At 43.7% G+C, this 24,117-nt stretch overlaps 1 protein-coding gene and 1 long non-coding RNA gene across 2 annotated transcripts; both read left to right on the top strand.

Moving 5' to 3' along the window:
* The first annotated feature begins 158 nt into the window (after positions 1 to 158).
* Positions 159 to 3,221, top strand: med10 (mediator complex subunit 10). Its single transcript, XM_030062934.1, has 4 exons — positions 159 to 435; positions 532 to 615; positions 1,749 to 1,851; positions 2,309 to 3,221. Exons 1-4 carry the CDS (start codon positions 314 to 316, stop codon positions 2,402 to 2,404), a joined length of 405 nt encoding a protein of 134 aa, XP_029918794.1. The 5' UTR covers positions 159 to 313; the 3' UTR covers positions 2,405 to 3,221.
* Positions 3,222 to 21,596: 18,375 nt separating this feature from the next.
* Positions 21,597 to 23,910, top strand: LOC115368143 (uncharacterized). Its single transcript, XR_003928987.1, has 2 exons — positions 21,597 to 21,729; positions 23,547 to 23,910. It is a non-coding gene; the product is annotated as an uncharacterized LOC115368143 (long non-coding RNA).
* The last annotated feature ends 207 nt before the right edge of the window (positions 23,911 to 24,117 follow it).

The raw sequence follows: 24,117 nt of genomic DNA on the forward strand, positions 1-24,117 counted from the left end.
TATGACAATAAAACAAAGGTTACAAGATACTCCTACGACTGTGACAAAGAAGCTGCCTCGCCAACCAGCAGCACGACATTTTACTGCCGTAAGAACCGGAAAACGACACGATCTCATTGGCCGTTACCACGGTAGCCGAACGTTAGCCACAGCTATTGGCTACCATACTGCCGCAAAGCAGTTCGGTGTTGTGGCTTTGGTGTAGGAGCGGAGCCGATGGTAAACAGTGATGATTTGACAAAAGGAATCTGTTAAAATCGAGTAATTTGTGTTTCGTTGACGCGGTTTGGTAAAAAGTAAAGTGTTTTAAAAAATGGCGGAGAAATTCGACAACCTCGAGGAGCATCTGGAGAAATTTGTCGAGAACATTCGGCAGTTGGGAATCATCGTCAGCGACTTCCAGCCGAGCAGCCAAACAGGACTCAACCAAAAACTGTGAGTACCGACGTGCCAAGCCGCTTAAATATCATTATTCAGTCGTTAAACAGCGGACTAAACAGCTCGGTGTTAACTTGGTACACTGAATTTCAGAAACTTCATGATCTCCGGCCTGCAGGACATCGAGAAGTGCCGCCAGCAGCTCCATGAGATCAACGTGCCTCTGGAGGCCTTTGAGTGAGTCTCAGGCTGTATCAATGACAGTGTCCTTTTGTCAGAGAGACACTGTCAGTCCTCCTCTCATCTCTGCTGTGTCCCATCACTGTTGTCTTACTGCTGGACAAATGACCGAGCATCACGCTGCAGGCCGGCTGTGCCAATCCGCTTCCTATGGAGAGGCTCAGGCCATACTCCGTTCAAAAAACCTGACGATTTAATGCGGCATCGCTTGACACCAAAATTTACATACTTCATGGTACATGACTCAGGCCTTCTCTTATGTTAGGAGCCACTCTTAAATTCGGCTAATGTATAATCAATCAAGGAACACATTTTAATAAAAATTTATATTAAAAGAAGGGTCACACTGTGCTCATCGCTGCCTGCCACTGTATTTTGAAACAACTGAAAGTATGGGGGAAACCAGTCGCCTAAGTGCTTTACAACGCAATACCCAGGGCCCTTACAGAGATGCAGAATTACACACAGAACGTATTTATGTAATGTAATCACCCCTCCTGTTACCATCAAATTTACTAACATTTTTTATCAGTTGGGGTCAATTTGACCCCAGTAATGTAAGCCCTAAAGCTTTTTGAAGATTATAACTGGCATGTTGTAGTTCCTCAGCGTCATCGACAACAGCCAAAAATAATGTGTGTAAAATGTTGATAATTCGTGTATGATTTATATTGCTAAAACAACATGGGGGTCAGATTGGCCCCGAAGAAACACTGATGTGTAGCCAAATGTGTCCAGGAGCTTGAAAACCTCATCATGTTAATTTTAACGTTTACCTACTTGTCCCCATTAAATTAAGTCATGAAATATGAAGCAAAAAAACAAAAAAAAAAAACAGTGTTAATTATGTAGGCATCATAGGCTTTAAACACTGACTTGGTCAAATTGACCCTAGGGATAGTGCTGCTTGATGGATTATATGTTTGCCATCTTGAAAATGGCTCTTAATAATTCAGAGGGGGAAAGTGTTGTCACATATTGTGGGGAATGGGCTTTTCTCCAAAACACATTGACAGGTTTTCGAATGGGATTTGGCATGACCTCATCTCCAAGCAAGAGAGAACGACATTTATCCTGGTTGGTATTTTCACCAGGGCTTCCTCAGCTGATGTTATGTCTTGTGTTCTCAGATATATTGACCAAGGTCGAAACCCTCAGCTGTACACCAAGGAGTGTTTGGAGAGAGCCTTGGCAAAAAACGAGCAAGTCAAAGGGAAGATTGATACCATGACGGTAAGAGAGAGAGAGTGCCGGTGTCAATGAGGCTCTCCACTGCTGTTACTGCAGTAGCGACAAGAGTACACACACTATTTCAGATAGAAAATGTTTCCCAAGCACATTTATGGCGTCTCCAAGTAACATGATGTTTTCATTGCTAGACATAAACATATTTCACAAGCATAACACCGTGAGGTTTTCAGCCGTGACGTTAGTTACCACGGTTGAAATACGTTTTGTTATTTGATAATAAATTATATATTCTTAGGAGCACTTTCCTTCAACAAACAGTGTGGGGGCTTTGTGTACTTCATTAGTCTCAGTCTGTTCTTCATAGCTTGGTGCATTTTTATTTTTTGGGTTGCAAGGTCCCAATGGCAGACATACACATTACTGTTTTCTTTTTTTTTCTATGTAAAACTCCTGTAAATGTAGTCATAAACCAACCTAATCTCCCTTGTTTGGGTTTCAGAAATTCAAGAGTCTTCTAATCTCCGAGCTGAGCAAAGTATTTCCAGAGGAGATGGCCAAGTACAAGGCTATACATGGAGATGACCCCCCCTCCTAGTGCCTGCTGTACCACGACCCCAAACCTTCAACCTCTGACCCCTGACATGAAAGCCTGAATGGAGTTTTACCAAGCAGGATCCACTGTGGCTGCCAGCAGAAAACGATGATAAACCAACATTATTTCTTGTACGTTTTGTTAAGTTGTGGCTGCTGCTGAATAATGTCCCAAGGGAGAGGCTTGTGTTTCAGCTCAGCAGCCTGACTCAGCTAATCCTCTTTTGCCCTCTTTTTTTAGTTCACTTATTAATTATAAGTTGCTCAGGTGGTTCAGATGGAAGTGTATTCAGTTTGGTTTTGGAGCGGAAGCTCTTACACACCCTTTGGCTCTCCATTATCACAGGTAGTTAGCAACATTATAAGGGGGAGGATTGAATATTTTCTGCAGTGGGATATGAAAATGTCAGGAGTGACACTCATGTTTAATTGCCGTGTTGATGTCATTTCTGAAAATACTTAGCAGCAGAATGTTTCTTCAACTCACAGCCGTACGGTGTGAAAAGAGTTGCAAGACGCCTTGCTGCTTCTGCATTGAAAAGCCGACTCCACCACTTGTTTGTACATATATTTATACTCTTACACCATACCTTTTATAATGCCTCATAATCATCGTGCAACTTAGCGGGTTTGCACTGCAATTCATAACATTTTGTATCAAGCTCAGGTTTCTAATGGCCATGATAAGTGAATGCAAATGCTATTTCGTGGAAATTTTGTGCCTGACCACCCCACATGGTCAGAAACTAGTCCAGTTCTTGTTTGTTACTTGTTTGTATTATAATTTTTTGTTAATAAACAATCCCCTTGTTGGACTGATATTGTGCTTTGATTGATTCATTACAAAGACATGCTCATGGCTTTATTTGTAAGACACTGAATTAAATAAGTTTCACTCATAATGGTAATATGAGTCTCATTTAGCGTATCAGCTTTCATTAAAAATAATAAATGAAAGCTGTACTAATGAGCACAATAAGGTATACTTTAGTGTTAGTTACTCTAATTCTGGAAAAATAAAGATCATGTCACTCAGCTTAATCAGTGTATGAAGCCTTCGAGAAGTGTTTAATATGTTCTGTTACATATTTTCTTACAGTGATCAGTGTCTTTGCATATCAAAACTGTTTGTTGGTGCTAGAAAAAATTATTGCTAGTGCTCAGTGGTTCCCCCAAATTTCTTGTCAGGGTGGAACAGCCCCTGAAATACCATTTAGACCATGATGGCACACCGAAAATCCCCTGAAAGCCACTTCTGCTGTCATTATTAGCATTACTACTTTTACTGCTGTTACTACACTAACAGTGACAAATACTGATGCATACTTGTGTTGCAACAGTTCAAAGTGTCACACACTCTGATCAAGGATTGCAACATGAGTAAAGCTGTTGGTGGAACACATGCAGTATGCAGTCAGGACTGGACTTGATGACGTTGTTGGTGACGTGTGTGGGCCATTCAGCTCGAGTGTCGCCAGTGTCAAGTGTTTTTGCCTTGTAACCATACTCTGCTTGTACACGCGTCTGTCTGCCTGTCTGTGTGAGAAGGACAGATGCTCTGGAAGCAGGGCCCCATCATCGGGGCAGGTCACGGCCCAACACGCCTCCTCCTGCTGGGGCTTAACCACGGGGACACACCCCTCTGACCCTGGAGGCCAATCCTCTGGGACAGAAGGAGGGAAATGAGCCCTGTTATTGCTTTGTGATCTATCTTCTGTGCTGATGCAGCACAATCATACAGAAAAGCCTTTTTTCTTCGATGACTACTTTCCCTGAGGATTTCAGAGCAATGTCTGGTTTAGTCAGCTGTGGTATAGCAAGGACCCGATATCCAGTGGCTATGCTGGCACAACGTGGAGAACTCTGCACTTTGAGTAGCCTGGTTTTGGGGCGGTGCATGTGCATGTGTCACTTAAATTAATCTTGGCTAAGCTCATATTCTGATTTTTAGAAAACTGGTTGACATGTCTGTCTTACTCCCATGTTAAATGAGTTACTGTGGCAGAGAAACACCTCACAGCTCTCACTTTTTGTTCTCACCACCTGCACAAACACTGTCTTACACAACACAAAACATCCAATCACTAATTTCTGTTATTATAACAACTGGGATAATAATTTCTTTCTCTTGTATTAGAGGTAAGCTGTTTTGCACAGTCAAAGGAGGGATAGTGAGATCTTTTCATATGATTTTTTGCAGGCACACTATTTTTATCTGTTGACAGGAATATGAAATATTGTCAAGTATTGATTTTTTGACATTAGTATAATCATGGTAAAAAAAAAAAAGGGGGGGGGGGGGTCACTGAAAAGAAGGTAGAGCAGGGAGAGGGAAGGCATTTCTAACAGGAAGCAACTGGGTTTATGGGAAATGTACCACACTGATGTCTAACATGTCAAAATATATGCCATTATACAACAGAAATGTTATGTATTCATATATGAGCCAAACAGATATGATATTAAAGCCTTGATGGGCATTAAAAGTGCTTTAAATGAACCAAAGAAAATTCTTCAGTATTTTTCAGTTTTCATATTCAGTTCATCTTATAAAACAGTCATCACAAATTGTAATCATAAAACAGATATTCACAATAACAGCAGCAGCAAAGACAATAAATGCTCCAAAGTACACAGATCAGTACAATCACAGCAAATGCAGGAAAGAAAATTTCAGAATTTGTTTAGGGCATTGCCCAAAAAAGCCCAGTGCCACTGCCATATGCTGCGTGTTCATGTTATTTTTCTTAAGTCTTGCAACAAATGAGTCAGATATTGATGGAAACTAAGTTATGAAGACGTTCAAACACAGTTTGCATACATGTATAACTTATATCTGTGCATAGCCTCCATGACAACAACATATTGCACTCACTGTACTGGGAGGACGCATGTATTGGTAACATATGTTCGACATGCAGCGTATGTCCATAAATGAAATGTGCCAACTTTTAATACAGTTCATTTTTGGGGACATAATACGGACTAATATGCCATATATGAAAGTCCCCTACATATGCATATATTTGCATAAGGGATGGTTTAATTATGAGAAACACCAGCTCTACCAAGACTGGTTGTGTGATTGAGGCTTCTTTAATCTCCACTATAGTCTCTTTTGTTTACAGTAATAATAGCATGCTCATTGTATTAGTTGTATATTCATTAAAATGCTACATATGCCAGGTTTTTTAGTCTTCTAATGCAGGTGGGAGACAGCACCGCCGTGATGCTGTAAGCAGAGGACAACTGCAGGTGGTTGAGGTCACAATCATGAACTAGAACCAATCTCCGCATTGTCTTTCAGTATCAAAACAAGCGCTCCCGTCCCCTTCTTCAGCATCAAGTCCACAGCCTCAACCACTTTTGTCTATCCATCCTTCATTGCTGCTCTCCCTTTACCCCTTGACCTCACTCCTCCGTCTCCAGACGAGGCATTGAGAAAAATCTACATCTCGCTGAGACCCTGCAGCAAGCGATCAAGGACAGCCCTTCAGTGCAACAATGGGCCGGCTCTGAGAAATGAGAAATAAAATAAAATTTCATGTAATTTTAAGTTTGTATTCAGCTCGTTTTTGTGTCTGCGTGGCATTGCATTTCTTTAACAGGGCACGGACACTGACTGTGTCTGTATCTGTGTGTGGGTGGGTGGGTGTGTGCCCTTGACTAACTAGAGAGATAGAGAGAGAGATAGGGAGAGAGAGAGGGAAGGAGAGAGAGAGAGAGAGAGACAGCATTGTACTGTAAGTGTTTGTCTCTGTGAGGTGCTGAGGTGCGTTGTATGACTCATCCAAGGTGACTGGGTCTCTCTCGCTCTCCCTTTTTCTTCTCCTCCCTCCATTCACCTCCTTTTCTTGTGCGCTCAGGCTTGACGCCCCCGAACAAACATCCCTCACCGTTACCTAGGCTACCTTCCTCCCCTCCTTTTCGCGGGCCAAACTCTTATTCTTCCTCTTTGGCGTGCTTCTCTGCTTTCCCCTGAGGAGCGGTGGTATGTCTGAAGAATGCAAGTCCTGTTGATAGAAATAGTTCATGTGGAGGTGGATCCTTTGTTACTGGCTGTTCTCATAGGCTTGAAGGGCATTTTAACACAGGAGGACAGACAAGAGTTTAAATAACACGCTGGGTGGAGTAAATAATTGCTTGATCCTGTGGTATTTTATTTTATCTGGTGGAAGAGACACCCATTTTCCGATTTTATGGTAAACGGGGCGCTCAACAAATTGCTTTCAAACGACCACGACACAAATGCACTGCACCGTTGACTTTATCCTGCAGGCATCGCATTGTGATGGAGTGTTTAGTGTGGTATGCGTTGATCTATTGCCTTTCCAGTCTCTTAATAGTTAACTCTGTCCATGTCTGACAACATGAGTCCAACACTGGTGAGATAATTGCACATAAAAGTAGAAAGATGAACCTCCTCAACTCTGCCAGTGATGTTGGTGTGTTTCATTACAAAGGCACACTGCTTTGTTCAAACCCACAGAATATTATTTCCCAAGATCCCAAGGTTTCCAAAACACCAATATATGTCCTGCTGAATTAGAGGAATAAATCTGTATAAAGTGATGCACAAGACATGTAGGTGTTTTCTGCTTGGTGTGTTGCTGCAGCCATAAAACAATGGCATGTTGGGTTTGAATATTTCACTCAATATGAGTGTGATGGAGCGTCAATGAAGCTGAAACCAGCAGAAAAAAAATATTCTAAATTTAAAGCTTAAGAGCTAAGAGTTAAGAACTTAAAAGCTAAATCTCCTAAAGAGGAATTTTAGGAGAAAATGAGACTTTAAGGGTTAAACGATTGCTCCTACTTCTCTTAAGGCAAAGCGCCATTGATAGAAGCAGGTAATTTACATTTTCCAAGATTCTTTGCAAAACCTCATTTTCATATAAATGCCCTTAGTTTGACACTGCTTATGCACAAATGTTTACCTCAGATTTTAATCAAATTCTATTCTGCCAGCGAGACCTGAGTTTAAAAGCTTCACCCTCCGCTACATCTCTGTCCGACACGGCCGAGGCTTTCCTCTCACAGCCTGTGGTCGTCCGTGAGATGCATCACTTTAAAAAAAAAAAAAAAAAAAAAAGAAAAAAAACATTTTGTAATCTTCATGCAAATGCTTTTGGAGTTTAGGGGCAGGAGCGGCGGCTGAAATGTAAAATCCTCCCGTGCCTTTGGGTTGGCGCAGGAAACACAAAGGCGGGGACTGCTTCCTTTGATGCTATTAGCATAATGTCTTTCTGATGCTAATACTAAGTGCCTCAGACTGACCGCCGAGGCTTAGAGGGCCCACGGTCATGATGGGCTTACATGGCTGCTCTCTCTCTCTCTCTCTCTCTCTCTCTCTCTCCCTCTCTCTCTCTCTCTCTGCTGGCATTGTGTGTGTGGCGTGCCTTGCCTCAGCTTAGTGACAGTCAGTCACCTCCTCAATGAGGGTCAGGAGGCAGACCCCCTTTTCCTTCTGTCGCCCTGGTCACCATGACAACACCCCTCCCAGTCACCATCCACACACCCCACTCCCCTTTTCCCTTTCCTATCTGGACAATGGCCTAGGCTGTATGTGTCTGTGTGTGTGTCGTATGGCGCATGCTAAAAAGTGTATGTGTGTGTGTGTGTGTGTGTTTGTTGAAGTAATAGCCTCAGTCTCATCACGGCTGATTTGTGTTTGGCGATTCTACGGTACTCCAGGTCTCAGATATGAATAGTAAAACACACCACAGTGGGAGCAACACTCCTACATGCTGTTCTGTGAACATCTATTAGCACCACACACACACACACACACACAAACACACACACACTGCAAGTCAAGTCAAGTAGCGCTACTGTGGAGGTGAGGAGGGGCTGATTGCTCTGCAAACAGTAATGAGAACACATTTACACACACACACACACACACACACACACACACACACACACATACAGGCAAACCTGGTAAGAACCAAAGCTATTGTACCTTCTGTACCCACCCAGGGGTGACATTTTCTCTCTCTCTCTCTCTCTCTCTCTCTCTCTCTCTCTCTCTCTCTCTCTCTCTCTCTCTCTCTCTGTGTGTGTGTGTGTGTGTGTGTTGGCCAGTAATGGGATGATAAAGACACTAAATGAAAACTATAAATTAGCCCAATGATGTCTCCTGGCACTTCCTAAATGCATGATGCTCCGCGCACCTGCCACAGCGAAAGCACCGTCTACGGCAGCGATTGAATTATTGCAGCGATAATGCCACAGATGGAAGTTAATAGATGGGAAATATTATTTTCATCTCGGCTTTGCAGCCCAACTGTCTGGATTCGAAACCCAATTTTGGTTTCCCCTGTACACTGCTCCTCTGCTCTCCTCTCTTCTCTCTCCATTCTCTCTCCTCTCTACTCTCTCCAGGTTGGATTGCCATTTTAATCTGCAATCAGGCTGATCTGCTGACAAGCAGTAAGTATGGGAGTGAACGAGACACACACACACACACACACACACGGAGAAAAAGAGAGAGAGAGAGAGAGAGAGAGAGAGAGAGAGAGATAGGGTTGTTATAATTTCCCTCTGGTTTAATTATCTGAGTTTGTAGACAGCCCTACTCCTTCTCACTCGTCATTAAATGTTAGAGGTGAAAATGTGAGTGGTATTTGTGTGCATGAGTGTGTGTGTGTGTGTGTGTGTGTGTATTGTGTTCGAGATGTTCTTTTCTCTGTGTGTTAAAGCACAAGGCACCGGGGCGATGATGAGCAGGGAGCAGCCTCGTTCCGCTGCACTGTTTAAACGCTGCTCATTATGTGAAGCGAGGAAACAGATCAATTTCATCACTGCCGCCGCTGTTTACTCGTCAAAGAGCCGTCACACTCCCGGTGCTGTTACACACTCCTGTAGTGTAACTGTAGGTCACCCTATCCTTCCAGTGCATCGCACTCACACTCGTTTAATTGGAGTTTCTCATGATTCTTCCCGTTTTGAGAGCGAATGGGAAGCCGGTCGCTGGAGATTCTCACACTCTTCCATTCTTTACAATCATCCTGAGGTGTGATATCAGTGATAGCCAGAGGCTGTTTTGGCCCGAGGCACACAGGGTGTTTGTGGGATATCAATACCGGACAAATTATATGAGGATTCCACCTCATTAGGTATGTGGGCTAGTTGGTCTGTTTGATTCAGGGGGTCAATTAATACCAAAATATATCATATAGGCCTATGTCTGATACCATGGCCGTGAGATCCCAAGTCCTTGTTGGCATCTTTGGTGTTGAACGCTCATTGCTGTGGTGTTTCTGCACTGCACTTCCCACAACTAACCTGTAAGTCACTCAGGGATTGAGTTACTTAAGTTTAAATTAAGTTTTATAACTAGAGTTGGGAACAAAGACAAAGTTTTCACATCCTTCCACTAAGAATCCCTTTTCCCTTCTCTCTCCATTGCTTGAATACAGTGGGCTTAATCTAATCAGGTTGCATGTAGAAATGGCAACCTTCACCCAGTCTCCACTCTCCTAGTTCCCCCCTGTCCTTCTGCCACCAGCTGACATCGGTCCATCATCGCACTCCTCCATCCATCCGTCCTTGACCCTGATTTTTCCCCTCATCCCTTCATCTCTCCCTCGAAACCCTCAAGCCATTCCGCCCACAACATCTTGGCTCCCCTCCATCCATATTATTCATGAATCTATTCCAAATCCATATTTTTTGACATGGTCTTGGTTAGTGAGACCCAGTTATGTGTCCCTTCACTGTCTGAAAATGTTGAAAATGTCATCCTACCCGCAGTAACCCGCCTTAAGGGGAAGGATTTCATGGACCAAGCCTGGTGGATGCATCACAGTCGCGTGGAGGAGCAAATATGACCCATTAGGTAAGAACCGGACGTGTCACTGTAATCGTAGCAGATTCCGGTGAGGCAGCGTGAACACTGACAGGAGCCTCTGTCGGAACACAACCTTACACAACACCTGCTCACCCTGCTATTTCCTGTCAAAATGGCTGCTGTGAAAAAGGCTCTGTTCACCGGCACATCAGCGGGATGATGAAACTCTGTTTTTCCTTCTCCAAATTCTGTGGCTCGATTGCCATGGAAACATTGCGCTGTGCAAATCTCATACTTGCCAACCCTCTTGCCAACCCACAATTTGCTCATACAATACTACACTATATATTATCAAAAACTCTCTCTCTCTCAAAAATGTCACACCTGTACCATCACTGTTGTTGCTGAATAAAATAGAATGCACTGCCTCAAAAAATATCGTCTTCATGGTTACCTTGCTGTCGTCTTCTTCTCTGGGCCAACTGCTTCTGTTTTGCTTGTGGTTCTATATATTATTTGACTGAGACAAATCTCAAGGTTGACAAGTATGACACTAGTAGTGATGGGTCGTTCGTGAACGAGTCGATTCTTTTGAACGGCTCTTTGAAGTGAACGAGCCAGTTCCCAATTTCTTTGTTTTTTGCTTTAATTCACTCTATAGAAGAAGTCATAAAGCATGGGACTGCAGTATTATTTCAGAGCTGCCCCTTTTTTTTTTTTTTTTTTTTTACACTTTATTGTTTACAGAAAGTAAGCTAAGTCAAGGAGCTGATCTCCTGTTTTGGTCAAAGCAGCTCAGGTGTACAACATTAGTATTATTATTGTGAGTTTTCAATCCAAAATGTTCTTAAAATTTGCACTGATATTGTTCTATTCTAATATTTGAAGTTGAAATCTTGTTTAGTTTTGTAAAAGTATTGGATAGTGTTACATATTTTTATAAGCTCCTTGTTTTCTCATTTGATACGTGTTATCATGAATTTTAAAGAAAGACTAAAATGTGCACTACATATTGCAAGGTTTGTTCTTGTTCTATTTTGCACTAAAAGTAAAAGCTGTTTTACATGGGAATTCATTGTACCCTGCTTAGCTTTTTTAGGTAAGGGTAAATCCAAAATAGTGATCTTATTGTCAAGGCAGAGGGATGCTGTGGAATGTTTACAAATGTCCACACAGACCATTGCCAAATGAAATTATCATGATTTCAGGATGATTCAAACTCAGATATCCCACCAATAGAATATATATGGGATGTCTAAGTTTGACTGATTCTGATCGAAATATTAACCCACACCTTCTTAGCATCCAGTACAGTCTGATACCACCCTGTTAATCTCATGTGTAATGTTTAGGTCTTTAGGCCAGTCTTTTGAACGGCTCTTTGAAAGGAATGGATCCTCAAGATCCGGCTCCCTTCAAAGAGCCATAAATCCCATCTCTAGACACGAGTACACTGGTGATGTGACTTCACTGGGTTATCAAATTCATGAAACCTTTCAGACCAAATAGGTTAAGGGACATTGCTAGCTATAGTTTCCTTGGAAATGAGACAGACCCCGAGTGTTTAGAGCAGCAAATGTAAAAGCTTTCACGAGCTGAGTGTAGGTTGAATTACCGTTGTGTGATATCAGCCAGGAGTAGCAGTGGGAGTAGGAGTAGTAGTTTTCAAACGCCACCGGTCTGTTGTAAACCCCCACATGGCGATGCTGGGTTAATAGGTAAAGAGTCCCAAATGGTAGAATGAAATGTTAATTTGTTTCTTGAATAATTCCCCCTGTAGTCAGCTGCTACACCTGCCCTCCATTGTCCTCAGGGTGTCTCCTTTACCCCTAGATCCCTGTACACACACACACACACACACACACACACACACACACACACACACACATCAGGCTCCATAAAACTCACAGCCACGCCCTGCCTTTGTTTCGCCATTTGGCCTCAACTTCTGTCGTCTGACGTGACCCCCACAGAGGTCATCACATAAACGCCAAGCTGGCCGTCGCCCCCACCCACCGAACACACAGCACACACAAGGTGACCTGGCCACATGCACATCACACACACTTCCGCCCACACACATCTGACCTCCAGCCAGCTCTGCCTCAAGGGGGGCCGCGGGGAAAACGAGAGAGAGAAAGCGGGGTGGAAAGAGAAAGAACAGGAAGAGGCGTATGCAGATTAACACAGAGACACATACAGTGAGAGTGACACATGGCATGGGAGATTGTGCGGTAAATCCAGGAGAATCCAGGAGAAAAAGAGGGGAGGGTGGGTCTAATCTGTACGCGGGTCATCAGCTCCAGAGTTTCCGAGTTGATTTGAAGGCTTTACTCTTAATGGAGGGGCTGACATTGAGCGGTATCACAGACCTGTAAAGCCCAAATGAGCCAGATCATAACCTGATCAGGAGCACCCAGTCGGTCTTTTCAGAAACAGGATTAAAACAAAAGGCTCCTGTTTGCTGGTTTTAGGCCCAGATTAAAATCATGGAATCAGAAATCAATAGGGTCTTTGCTGTCAGGGCTCCTCCTTGACGTTTGGATTGACTTGCCTTTAAAATTGAGAACACTAACTGTCTTGTTCACTTCTTATAACGCACTTTTTCACTTGTGCTTGAATCATGTTTTTATGGTATTTATGTTGCTTTAATTGCTCTCCTTTTCTCCTCCTGGGGTTCACAGTGCGGTCGGGCTGGGTGGAGGACGCTGCGGTCAGAGGGGAGTCTTTGTGAAAACCTGAATGAAGCACTATGGGAGGTTTTTTTGGGGGGGTGCAGGTTGTGCTAGTCTTGAGGGGTGAGGGATACAAAATGTATAATGGGTATACATATGTGTGTGTGTGTGTCTGCAGGGGTCGTGTGTGTGTGTGCCTCTGGGGTGGAGGTGGGGGTAAAATGAGGTTGCAACTAGCATAATGAGAGCAGGAGTGTGTGTGTGTGTGTGTGTGTGTGTGTGTGTGTGTGTGTGTGTGTGTGTGTGTGTGTGTGTGTGTGTGTGTGTGCGCGCACCAGGGTTTAGACGCGGTCGGCCTCTGTATAATAGGCCAAGGAGGCCATATTGTTTCCGGCTCGTGCTGAGGTCCCTATGGCAGCAGATGTGGTGTTACACACCAACAACAAATCCTCATTAATCACTGTCTGAGGCGTGTGTGTGTGTGTGTGTGTGTGTGTGTGTGTGTGTGTGTGTGTGTGTGTGTGTGTGTGTTTCTGTTCTGAGGGACTGTTTTGCATGTATGCATCTTTTTCTGTGTTTCTGCCTTTTCAGTGTGTGTGTGTGTGTGTGTGTGTGCAGCTACTTGTGTATGTAGTATGACCTCTTACTTGGCTGAATCAGTTAAGTGTGCAGCAGAGTGCGAGCTGGCCTCCTCCCAGGGGACTCGAGAAGTGTGTGTGTGTGTGTGTGTGTGTGTTGTGTTCACAGCAGTCTAATTCAAAGCCTAGCTGGGGGGCTATTATGTGACCCCACCATCATAAAACACCAAGAGCAGCCACTGCTACCCTGATTCTCTGTTCTCACACACACACACACACACACACACACACACACACACACACACACACACACACACACACACTCATTATCCCCTCTTCAGCCATCATTCAGCTCAAGGTTGTCAGCACCACTCCTACAGAACTGATTTACAATATGACGGTAAACTACAGCGTGCGACACCTATGAACACACACACGCACACACACACACACACACACGCTTACACATCACATCATTTGCCGCTATTAACAGGAGCAAGAAGCAGCATTCCCCTCATTCCCATGTCTCTCTGTCCTTGCTAACAGTTCTGTGGGAAATGTGAGCGGGTCAGAGGCTGAGGGCAGCAGTCGATGCCGTTTTGCCCACACACACCTCTGCACGCATGACTCAAGCCCACACTGCCTGAACCCACGTGCTGCCTACACTTGACTTATTATGAGCTGTGGACAGAGGAAGCGCAATCAACCTTCATCTCTCTCTCTCATTCTCTGTCTCTGCCTCGTTCTCCTTCTCTCTTCATTCAGTCTGCACATCTTTCCGCTCTCCATCCTCGTTGGGGACGCAGGATTATAATGACATTCGCCCAGGCCTCGCTAATGACGTTTGATGAGGCTGTTCAAACAGATTTAATCAAAACCGTAATGATTCTGGATCATGTCCAGATGTTGACGTATGGGCACATCACCAAACCTGCACGGTGACATTTCCGAGCTCCATTTCTGCATCAGATTTACTTAGAGTGCTGATGTTGCTTTCGCGTGACATGCAAAAGCCAGTAGGTGCTATTTATTTATTATTCACACATTTATTCAACCTTCATTCTCCCAATTGACATTAATTCTCTTTTACAAGGGAGACATGGGCCAAGATGGCATCAGAAATAAAGGAACAGTCACAAAACAAAGGAATCAAATCCAAAATGTGTTGCTAAGATTAAGCACAATGCAATAAGCCCAAGAGAAAGTGAACAATCAGGCACTGAAACACAGACAAGAAGTAGATGGACCAACTAAAACCCAGCTTTTAACATCACTGAGTGGGTGGAGGGAGAGAAGTTTAGTTTACTCTGAACATCATTCCAGGACCACAGGCCATAATAAGACTAGCTCTTCTTTCCTGCTTCAGCTGGAGCAAAAAGCACCAAACGTAGTCCAGAGTTAGACCTTAAATTATTCGCGATCCCCTACCAGAAAATGTTCGGCTTCCTCGGCTTCCAGGGGGTGAATGGTACCGTGGAGCTTGGGATTTGGCGATTAGCCCCGGTTTCTCATGAGGTTGTGAATTGTCACACGCTGGGAAAAAGCCGTATTCAAAGTGAAGGTAATGACATTCGTTTCAATAAAGTGAACGGTTTTCCACATTCTGTGTTCACAGCTCCTGGAATACTGGGGCAAACTAGTCGCTTGATTTTTCTGTGGTTGATTTTGAATTTGCTGTAAAAACCTGAGCTCAGATGTATCGCTGACTAAGTGCATGTGTGTTAAGTGTGAAAAAGCTGATCACCCAAATCAGAGTCAACAGAAAAAAAAAAAAACAGTAATGGCATTGGATGGTTTTCAAGAAAGCATGAGTCTTTCCAAGTCGTAGCTTTTAGCCCTTAAGTCGCTCCGGCTGTTATTCCCATATGGCGCGAAGCATCGACTGTTATTCAGCTACTGGTCAGAGGTGGGTTGGTAATGGCTGCTGCTCGTGTTGACCGAAGATTGATGTGGAAATAGCCTCTTGGGAGGTGTCTGCCTCCTCTTGGTAGGACCCAGGCTAACTGAGGAGAGCTTAGACTGGAAACACACCGAGACAGACAGAAATGTAGCAGCTTAGGGAGGAAACGCTGCTTGTGTCAGCATGTCACATAACAGTTTCGCTGGCGGTGTCCAGCACAACTCGATGCCAGACCCCTAAATCCTGCTGTGTGCTACCTTCAAGGTCGCTGCACATTGCCCCGACACCTGCTGTTCACCACACACACACACACGCACACAAACACACAAATACACACAAAGCGCGATCAAGGCCAGAGTGAGCTTATGCCCAGAGTAAAACACAGTGTTCCTGGTCATCCCTCAAGCTGCACTTTCAGTCAGTCAGTGTATCACCGCCCGGCCAAGCCTAAGCTGTCGAATTTAGACCCAGTTAACTGCTGTTCACAGGGCGAGCAGCTTAATGGCTTGCTGTCCTGACTGGCAGACGATCAGCAGCTCGGTTCGCTGAGCGTTACATAACACCATGTCATGGAGTTGGATGTGGCGCTTCTGTCTGACTCACCGCTGGGAGAACACTGTTCTTGGAACCGCAGCGTTTTGGGACATAATTCTAATGTTATGCCCGTGTTTAGCCTTCGGACAAGTTAATCTGCTATTAAGACTCGTTGTAGTGGCCTCAAGGAACCTCCATGAGCGGGGATGGTGAATCACTGCCAGACCCCTTTTGGTCTCGCCTGAGAAAAACCTGCAAAGACAAGTTCATCAAATATTTAACATTGTTTATATAAGCTGGACTGTTTTCACCTCTCGAGTCTCCAACCTAACACTTTTCACGGAGAGCGGACTCAAGTGGGCTTTATAAACAAGTTATGCTCCTGCGAAGCCTCGGAGATTGGATACACTAAAGAAAAAAGATAGGACGTAAATTTCTCGCAGCTCTAGAGATGCATGGCTGTGGCTGTGGCTGTGATTGTGAAAGTGTCTCCTCGAGGCCTAGGGAAAGTGATGACTGTGAATTAGCGAGGCAGCAGAGAGGAGCAACAACACCTGCTCACGGTAATGATGCATGCCCCAAACAATCCTTCTAGACAAGGCTGAATGTAGGCCTTGGCACTGCCCTACGTGCCTGCTGCACACTGGGCTCCGTGATACATTAAAAACAACGTATATATTAGAGAGGAGAATGAGTGCGAGCGCCTTTGCATGAACTGTTTGTACACACTTGCATCTGTGGAGAGGTTTGTTCAATTGCCAACCTTACCTGTGTGACATTTAGAAATTACAAGGGGAGAAATTTATAATTGCCTTGTTGCTTGGGCTCCTGGTCTCTGGAGAAAGTGGTCAGTGTGTGCATGCGTGCGTGTGTGTGTGTGTGTGTGTGTGGGTCGGTGGGGAGGTGGCAGGGTTGTTTTAAAGTGCGCGATCCTGAGCCGGCCAAATTTAGATTGGCGGTAAACTGCTGACTTTCCTCCAGCATCAGCACTTTGTCTGTTCAGGGCAGAAACGTGCAGAGAAATTAAGAGGAACAAGGTGAAAGAAGGGAAACCCGCGCGGCACGGCCGATCCCCGAAGACCAAAACTGACCTCCTCCATCAGGGCGGATACTGCGCTGTCACTGTATCTCTCCATCACTTCTTGTGTGTGGCTCAGAGAAGGTGACAGTCTGCTGGAGGGCCAACGAGGCAGGCCCCCGCCGCAGTAAGAACACATCCATTACAAAGACAAAAACTTTAAATTGCTCTGGCAAGTAAAGGTTTGGCTCTAGTTTTATTGTGAAGTTTTAAGTCTCTGAGTTAGACTCAGAAGGGGGGGTTGTGTGTGTGTGTTTCAAATCCAAGGAGGGCTCGTTTTTATCACTATAAAGGTTCCCTATCACATTAGTGAGCTGATGAGGCCAAAGTTGGACACGCAAATCAGCTATCTATTCCCTTGACCAGAGTCACCGGCAAAGGATTTATTTGAGACCTTTATACACTAATGTATTCATCCCTATAATAATTCTCATGTGACGGCTTGAACTGAAACTGTGTCTCAGATCATTTGTGAATATGCAGGGAGTATGGACTAATCCCTTTCCAAAGACTTAACAGCTTTGCATTTCATTTCTTTTCTTTTCTTTTTTTTGCTTCTTCTGCCTTCATCTTTCTTTCCCCTTAACCCATTTTCTCCTTCTGTATGCTTTCACTCAATGGGAAGCATGAGCGATGCCATGGTAAGAATGTCCCGGGCTTTTATCCATGTTCATAAGCTCATTTAAGACAATTAATCTGTCTCAATTGACCCCCTTGCCTCACCCCGGTGCAATCTGGAAGGCAGACTACGTATCAAATACAGGTGATTTTCTATTTTCCAGCGACATTTCATTCACTGTAGTCCTCTTCCACAGCTGGTTCTTTGCCTGCTTTAAAGTCAGGACTCCTGTAATCCTCCTTCCCATCAATGGACACACATACACACTCACATACACTTTGACATCCCTTACACATATGCACACACCCATGTTGTCTGTGCACACACTCCCTCTTTCTGGGTATAACACTCAAAAACATATTCGTTTCTCAACAAAAAAAAAAAAAAACACTCATTTTTATTCAACGGCAAACTCAAGTCCTTTTCCCAGAGCCGGTCTTTCATCTGAAACCGTCGCAGCTGTTACATCATCGATTTGTTGACCTCCGTTTCACATGAAAGTCTCCTCACAGAATATGCCACCAAATGACATCCACGCCGGTGACGACACGGCTGGGAAGCAGTGGTCCATCGCAAGCGCCAACCACGGATTCAACGTCCTTATTTAGGAGCAGAGGTCACCCCTCACTCCTTCCCTCCTAACAGAAATAGGATGAGGGCGGATTAGGCGGTGATGCTGTGAATCGGCGCTTCAGGAGAACATCTTCCCCTGTTGGACAAACTCCACTGGGATTCTCGGTAAAATGCCGCTGAAATGAAGCCATCCCAGCCCTCTGGATGGTGGTGGCGTGTCTTGGCCTTGGCTCTGGTCTGCGTTATGCAGAGTTGCTTAATCTTTGCCAAGTACACCAAATCCTCTTTATCTCGTTTTAGCATTAGGTTCACTAGTATTGTTGGCACCTGTATTGTTTATGTGGTTGTAGTGTGGGGCAGAGTTGTGCTTACGCGTGGTTGTTGTGGATGCAGGATCGCTAAGGCTAAAGCAGAGGACTCTCTAGTATGTGTTTCTTGTAAAGCTTTATTTACATTCACAGTGAGACCCATTTAAAGGTGGAAGATGCCCAGTAGAGCCAGTGTTTTCTACTGTGGGCAACTAAGCAGCTCGTAAAGTTGCACTAATTGCCAGGGTTTGATTGAAGAGAGGACCCTCCTATGCTCAACTGAGAAAAATGTGGAATAGGCACGTACATTTCAGTGACTCCAATGAGGAGAAGCGCCGTCATCAAATTACATGCTTATTCCATGTGTTTTGTCAGCTGAGTCAAAAGGGTTCCTGCTTCAATTGACCTTCTGCAATTTTTGCACCTTAGCACAAGATCTCTTTTGCAACCTCAGAGCTACTACAGATCTGGACTTGCCTTCATGCCAGCTAGGCTTTTGAATTGTAATAGGAGTAAAGCAAAAATGCATTAAATTCATGTGTCCATTTCATGTGTCCACAAAGGAGATGGTTCATTTCCTGTATCTGTGTCATGCAGATTTTGCAGTTTCCTCAGCCTTTCAGGAGACTAGCAGCCATCCTGAGTCCATTCGCCCCCAATGGGAGAAGTGAACGTGTGCACAAATCACGGCCGACTCTTTCGCCCCATAGTCACCGAGGTAAATATTGGACCCATTTTTCACAAGCCGCATGTCGTTCAAACAGTCCGACAATAAAACAGCATTTTTCGGTTGAGCAAATCAGGAGAAAATGAACTTTGTTCGAGATCTGTCTCTGTCTCAGTAAAGCCCTCTCGTGAGATCTGGCAACGCAGACATCTCCTCTCTCTGTTGGTGCTGAATCGCCTCTGGTTTCACTGCAGTGCTGCTGTCGCTTTCCAGCCGGATTAACAGAAATTTAAAAGGACTTGCACATGAAACCACAAATTATTAGCTAAAACTGAAATAGAGGTTGTGTTTCTTAATAATACTACTATTATTTTCATTTAACTATTTTTGGAGGGGAACAGAGAGAATATTATCACTGTTATGAACTTGCACCGGGTTGATATCAGATATTAAGGTAGTGGATAAAAGCATGCCCACCTCGGAGACAGGAAATGTATACCATTTCATGCCACTGGCACAGCTTGTAATGCGCCATCTTTTGCATAGAGCTTTGATGAAGGACACTGAAATCCTCTCTGGATGTGGTCAGAGATGCATTTGCCCACACTGACAACAAAATGAAAATGAAAAGCGCCCCATTTCCATATAAATAGATGAAACACAAACATGCAACATGGAAATACACAAATTAAACAGTTAGGCACGTTGGACAATAACATCAAAACAGATTGTGATGATAGTTGTGGAGGAGTGAGGTGTTTACTGTCAGTTTGAAAGGTTGGAAGTATACCAAGAAAAATAGAGAGCAATTTGTGTTTTGTTGAGATGAAGATAAATGTGATTTCGTTGTGTGTACCGTGCACTAAATGTCAGCTGTCAGCGCTATCTGGCTAAATCATATCTATAGACAAATCAGATGCAAGACACATGTTAAGGCGGAATGAAAAGAGGCAGAGACGGCCAGCCTGCCGGTGAAACAGATAGAAATGCAGAGCAAACAAACAGCATACAGACAGCTGGCTGCATCTGATGTGGTAACATTAAAGTGATACATGTGAGGGTCCGCAGCACTACGCCAGTCTCTGTTGTGAGCCTCACAGTCCCCCAGCGCTTTGAACTCAGCCAGCCACAAAATAATGGACCACCTGCTGTCCTTCACTTTGGAAGCCAGCGACTGGACACATCGAGTTTGTGGACCATTTCATTGTGTGTGTGTGTGTGTGTGTGTGCTTGAGCGTGTGTGTGCTGCAAATCACATTTCCAATGAGACTTTTTAGAGAAAACACCACTGGGATTTTGCTCTGTAACAGAGGTTAATAGTGTTAGGCCATACAGATACCACTGTGGTAGGGAAGAAAAATACTACAACACATCAATCACACACACTCTCTCTCTGTCTCTCTCTCTTTCTCTCTTTCTCTCTCTCTCTCTCTCTTTTCATCACAATGGCACTGATGGAGAGACTCCCACTTGACTATAATTTCCACATGATTAAATTTTTTGTGTATGTGTGCGCCCGTGTGTGTGTGTGTGTGTGTGTGTGCGCGTGTGTGCATGTAGAGGGCTGAATATGGGTGCCGTGTCTCCCTTGCCACTGTGTTCTTGAGATCATTTGCATGCTGATTGATGGACTTGTGTGCAAACGCCTGCTATATGTGTTAATTAATCTGTGTTCACCAGTCACACTCCATCTGCAGAGCGGCTCTATATATATGTACACACCCTACTCTATAATTTCCACACAGCGAGCGGATGAGTATTTGTGTAATTATGTGTGTGTATGGTGTGTGTGTGTGTGTGTGTGTGAGAGAGAGAGAGAGAGAGAGAACAGATTGAGAGTAACGGAGTCAGTGCGTGGATGACGCAGAACAGCTCATGAAGTGAGTGTCATCCAGCCTTCTGCTCTCTTTGAATGTCACTGTGTGAGGTCAGTCTCTCTATCTCTCTCTGTCTCTCTCTCTCTCTCTCTCACACACACACACACTGCTGTTGCCACTCTGTACAGATCCTTAAGCTTATGTAAGCACCTGTGTCCTACAGTCGGGCAGACAGGAATAACTCTAATAAGGGGCTTATGGACACACACACACTGACACACACTCTGTTCCAGATCTCTGAATGGGGCTAGGATTTATTCTCTTTGGAAACTCATTAATGGAGGGTTTTTTTTTTCTTCTTTATTATTATTAGGTTTTTTTTTTTGTTTTTTTTTTACTTTAGGCTTGTGTCTCTTGATGGATGCACAAATCATCTCCTGTGCCCCAAGAGATCCGAAAACAGAGCATAATTATATTACCCTGAGCCTTTCTTTGACAGTGGGTCAGTTCAAGTAACTTTTAAACACACAAAATTCAATACAAGTTCAATTCCATAGACCAGCTGGCTGTGGCGAGCTGGCTAAATGTTGGAGTGACCTGCCTCTGCTCTGTGGTGCAGTCATGCTCAGGGCAGCTCTTATGTAATGGACTTTATTGCAGCCTCATGAATCTCTGGTGATTCTCCCCTTATTTGGCAAGAGGCTGAGGATGACACAGCAGAAACGCCACCACCATGTCATCACTGCACGGCTATTTCTGGCTAATGTCTTTACTTGGCTCCTCATAAGGTGTGTGCGTATGTGTGTGTGTGTGTGTGTGTGTCTGTCTGCCTTCCTGTCTGTTTATAGCTCTGCCGTTTCACTACATGGCCTCAGTGCTACACACAGGCCCGAGCCAAAGTTGATACTTACAAGGAGGGCGAAAATGTGTGCATGCTTGCCTTGGCTTTGTGTCTGTTGTTGACTCCACGGAACTGGGGACACATTAAGATTAAACAGATGGATATGTATTTGACTGCCTCAGTGGGCGAGCCGGCTCCAAGCCCCCAAAACGCCAGTGTCTACATCTTACATCATCCTGCGATGTGGTTGCAGTGTTGTGGCCGACCATGATCTAATGGTGCAGCAAGGCCAGTTCCCCCTCGGAGGGGTATTGTAAAATTAAACACTGAGGAATTAATTCACATGGGTGTTCGCTACAATTATGGACTCTAAAAATGGCATGTGGCATGGATTTGGATACAATGAGCACACTAGCTTGCCTCACAGTTTCCTGAGGTAAGTGTAGCCCTGCCATGCCGTCCGGCTCTGGGATGAAATTCCTCCAGGGAAGTGCTAATCAGTGGAGTGAGTGCGCTATTAAATAATTATCAAAGGCAACAACTTTATACACTCACTGATCAGGGCTTTTTAATGAAACTTTAAAGGAGCAGTTGAACAAAAACTAAAAATTTTGTCTTTGTCTGCTCACCCGACAGTTCAAACACAGGTGATATACCCAGCCAGTGGCTTTACCTACAATATCCATGTCCGTCTGTCATAATTAGAGTCAATGGTAGAGACGTACTGATATACATAGATTTTAGAAATGAAAGGGAATATTTACGTGAACACTGTTAGTGACTATGTGTGTTTATATCGAGCCGAAGATATCAGTTGTCCTCTTCGTTTAAAGATGATGACGTTGTTAACACCGGCAGTGATTCAGTGGTCTTCCAAGCCCATGCTGTTGCAATTTATTTGCAAATTGATTTTATTTATATGGCTTATTGACAGGAAAAGAGAGAAATTACATAGATACACTGAGAAGAGTTGTGAGGTGAAAGTATAAGACATTAAAACAGCAAAATATCGAAAGAAAAGTGAAAATAACATAGATAAAATTAGAAAATTAGAAAAATAGACAGTTACAAAATGTAGGCATGTGTACATTTTTTTTTTTTTTTTTTTTTTTTTGTTGTTGTTCTGAATTAACCAGGACTTGGTAGCTTTCCTAAAAATTTCAAGTGATGAGGTGGTGAGTTTCAGGGCTTTCACAGAGAAATCTGTCTGAGCAAAAGATGTTTTGCGGAATGAAACTTTACAGTGACCCTTTGAGGCTGCTCTGGTGGATCTGCTCCAGTGATACAAGGCCTCTCGCATCTGCGGGTTAATATGACTATGATGCAGCACTTATTAATATGATATGATGCATAAAATGATGCAGCACTTATTAACTTGACGATGTGACATCTTAGTTGATGATATTACCGATCAAGAGCTAATCAGGAGTCAGTGTTGCATAACTATATTTGAGACTTGTAATTAAGCAGCTGCTTCACTCAGCCATGAACAACAAAGGTTACACTGATGTGTTATTCTCCTGCTTTTGATGTTAAGTCAGCTGGATCCTGAGTGATTTAAGTCTCTCATCATGGTGGAAAGTGACAGCAGTGGAATACAGATTCTCTTTCAGTGTAAGTCTTATGCAAACTGATACCACACACAGACAGGCAAAACATGATTTTCACAGACGGCTGATTGGTCCAGGATTTGCTAATCACGACTCCTCTTCATTTATATTCACAAAAACAGCTCGCTAATCCGCAGTGTAATTATTTTGTCAGGGACCTCGTGCACTACAGATGCCTTTCAACCGCAGACAGGGGAGGAGAAAGACGATGGCAGCAGCAATAAAAGAGAATGACGATGGTCCCGCCCCTCTTTCATTGTGTGGAGGAAGCATCATATCACATCCCATCATGGTTTCAGCCGACTGACCGAGATGCTGCTTGAGTTACACCGCCCCATTCACAAGGCCCGATTCATCACCCAGTGTGCATTTCTGTCACCTTATCCACTTTTATATAACTACTGTATATCAGCAGACAATGAGAAAACTTGTTTATAGTGAACAAAAATAACAAAAACAGTACCAATATTTACATCACTGTACAGCATGTCTTATGAAATTAAAGGGAATGGCGATTGCTTCATGCAAATGTGATATTTTGTTAGCATTCATATAAGGGGAAGGCACATGCTTTCAAGACTATAATTAAAAAAAAAAAAAAAAAAAAAAAAAACATTACACATCTTATTTATGCCATAGCAAATCAATACAATTGAAAACATTACTTATAATTAACAACTATAAAATGCATATTGTAAAATGATGAAGGTTTGGGTTAGGGTTGG

This window comes from Myripristis murdjan, chromosome 11 (assembly GCF_902150065.1).
Source record: "Myripristis murdjan chromosome 11, fMyrMur1.1, whole genome shotgun sequence".
In the NCBI taxonomy this organism is placed as follows: domain Eukaryota; kingdom Metazoa; phylum Chordata; class Actinopteri; order Holocentriformes; family Holocentridae; genus Myripristis; species Myripristis murdjan.